This window comes from Octodon degus, unplaced genomic scaffold (genome assembly GCF_000260255.1).
Source record: "Octodon degus isolate 3935 unplaced genomic scaffold, OctDeg1.0 scaffold00013, whole genome shotgun sequence".
Taxonomy (NCBI): Eukaryota; Metazoa; Chordata; class Mammalia; order Rodentia; family Octodontidae; genus Octodon; species Octodon degus.
Window position 1 is genome coordinate 7,974,499 of NW_004524589.1, and position 2,019 is coordinate 7,976,517.

The 2,019-nt window shown below is 41.7% G+C and overlaps 1 protein-coding gene across 1 annotated transcript; it reads left to right on the forward strand.

Annotated features, from left to right (window-relative positions):
• The first annotated feature begins 211 nt into the window (after positions 1-211).
• On the forward strand, positions 212-1,693 carry LOC101571135 (hemogen). Its single transcript, XM_023709636.1, is given in 3 exon segments — positions 212-254; positions 257-874; positions 906-1,693. Coding segments are annotated over 3 exon segments (1,404 nt in total). The 3' UTR covers positions 1,649-1,693.
• The last annotated feature ends 326 nt before the right edge of the window (positions 1,694-2,019 follow it).

Here is a 2,019-nt window from a genome sequence, read left to right on the forward strand (position 1 = left end):
AGATTAAATGTCACAGGAGATCGAGTCAGGATGAGTTCTGGAGCAGCACAGCCAGCTGGCCAGGGGCACTGCGCTGCTGTTCCAAGCAGAAAGAGTGGAGGAGCCTGGTTCTGGAGGGAGGCAAATTTTCAAATGTGAGGTGTCACAATATCTCTAGCTTTTAGGCTGCTTGTAGAAGCCAGACCATATACTAGGAAGGTACTGCAGCAAGATGGACTTGGGAAAGGATCAGTCTCATTTGCAACTTCATCAGACACTGACCATCGTCAAAGAGAGACGTTTGGTCCAGAAATCATTGGAACTTGGAGTTTGCGGAACCGAGAACAGCTCAGAAAAAGAAAAGCTGAAGCACAAGAAAAGCAAACTTCACAATGGGCATTTGGAGAACAGAAAAAACGCAAGTGGCAGAACACAGGAAGAGGAAATCAAAGAGGCCGGAAGAGACAACAAAATGCAGAGCCAAAGAGAGAGTCCCAGTCACAAAGAGCAAAGGAAATTGTGGAGAAAGCATCGGTACCTACAGAGAAAGAAAATGAGCCTCCTGGAAGAGCAGCTGAGGCCCCTGCTTTGGTAACTTCCCCAAAAAACACTATGCCTGAGGATCAGTCTTCTGAACTACCTCTAGAAAGCATTACTCATGATGAAAATTCTTCTGAATACCAAGAAATAGTGGCACAAAACCGTGGTTCTGAAACATGCCAACATATGGCTGAACCTGAAGACCTTGCTCCTAAAACCTACCAAGAGATATCCATACTTCAAGACTATTCATCCAAAGTATATCAAGATGTGGCTCAGCCTGAAGTCCTTGCTCCTAAAACACGCCAAGAAATAGCTGTGATTCAAGCTCACCCTAATGTGCCAAGAAACAGCTGTGCCCAAAGCCCCCTCCACAACCTGTGAAGTTGTCACTGACCAAGAAAGATGTGCTCCTGAAGCAGCCCTAAAAGTGGAGGTGCCTCAGGACGGTCCAGAGGACACAGACCCATACACAGCTGAGCCAGAGAAACCCACTTTGGAACAAGACCAAGCCGGGCCAGAAGGCTTTCTTCAATCACAAAAAATAGCTCTGCCTAAAGACCTTTCTTTAAAAACATATCAAGAAACAACTGAGCCTGAATATTTTTCTCATGAAACATATAAAGAAGTGAGTGTGCCTAACAGTTCCTCTCATAAAATAATCCAAGAAACACTGAAGCCTGAAGGATGTTCACCTGAAATAAACCAAGAAACACTGGAGCCTGAAGAATATTCACCTGAAATAAACCGAGAAACCCTGGAGCCTGAAGAATACTCACCTCAGACTAACCAAGAAATACCTGGGCCTGAAGACTATTCGCCAGAAACCTACCAAGAGATACAGGAGCCTGAAGACCTCTCTATTAAGACATATAAAAATGAGAATGTGCCAAAAGAATACCTTCCAGAACCATATCAAGAAACAGGCAAGGCCCAGGGCCAGGATTCTAAAGCACATGGAGAAGATGCTGAGGATGTACATACTATTCCTCAAGGAGGCGCTGTTCATAGCAACCCCACAGAAATGAAAGAAAAATCCAAAGTAGAAGAACCAGAAGTGCCAGCAATTCCACATGTTCCTCAAGAGATTGGTCCAGAAAATGATGTGTATAACTATGTTTTGTTTTAACAATGTTCAACCATAAAGTTGTAATCCAGTGGAATATACATCTTAATATTTTGTCTTTTTCGCAAGCTATTGTAGAAATAGCTATAATTTTCATTAATAATTTAACTTTGTCTTTTTTCCTTTTACAGAACATACTTGAGAGGACTAACATTTTTTTAAGGGTCTAAAGCAGATAATATCCTTTGTGTGTGCATGTGTGTCTGTGTGCATGTGGGTGTGTATATGTGTATGTGGCAGGGGAAGGGGAGAGAAAGATAAGGGAAAGGGGAAGGCTGAATAATTTTTTCCTTTATTAACAAACATTTAATTCTTAGGAGCAAAAAAGTGGTTACATTTTTTTAAATTTTTTTTATTTGAAAATTTTATTGATA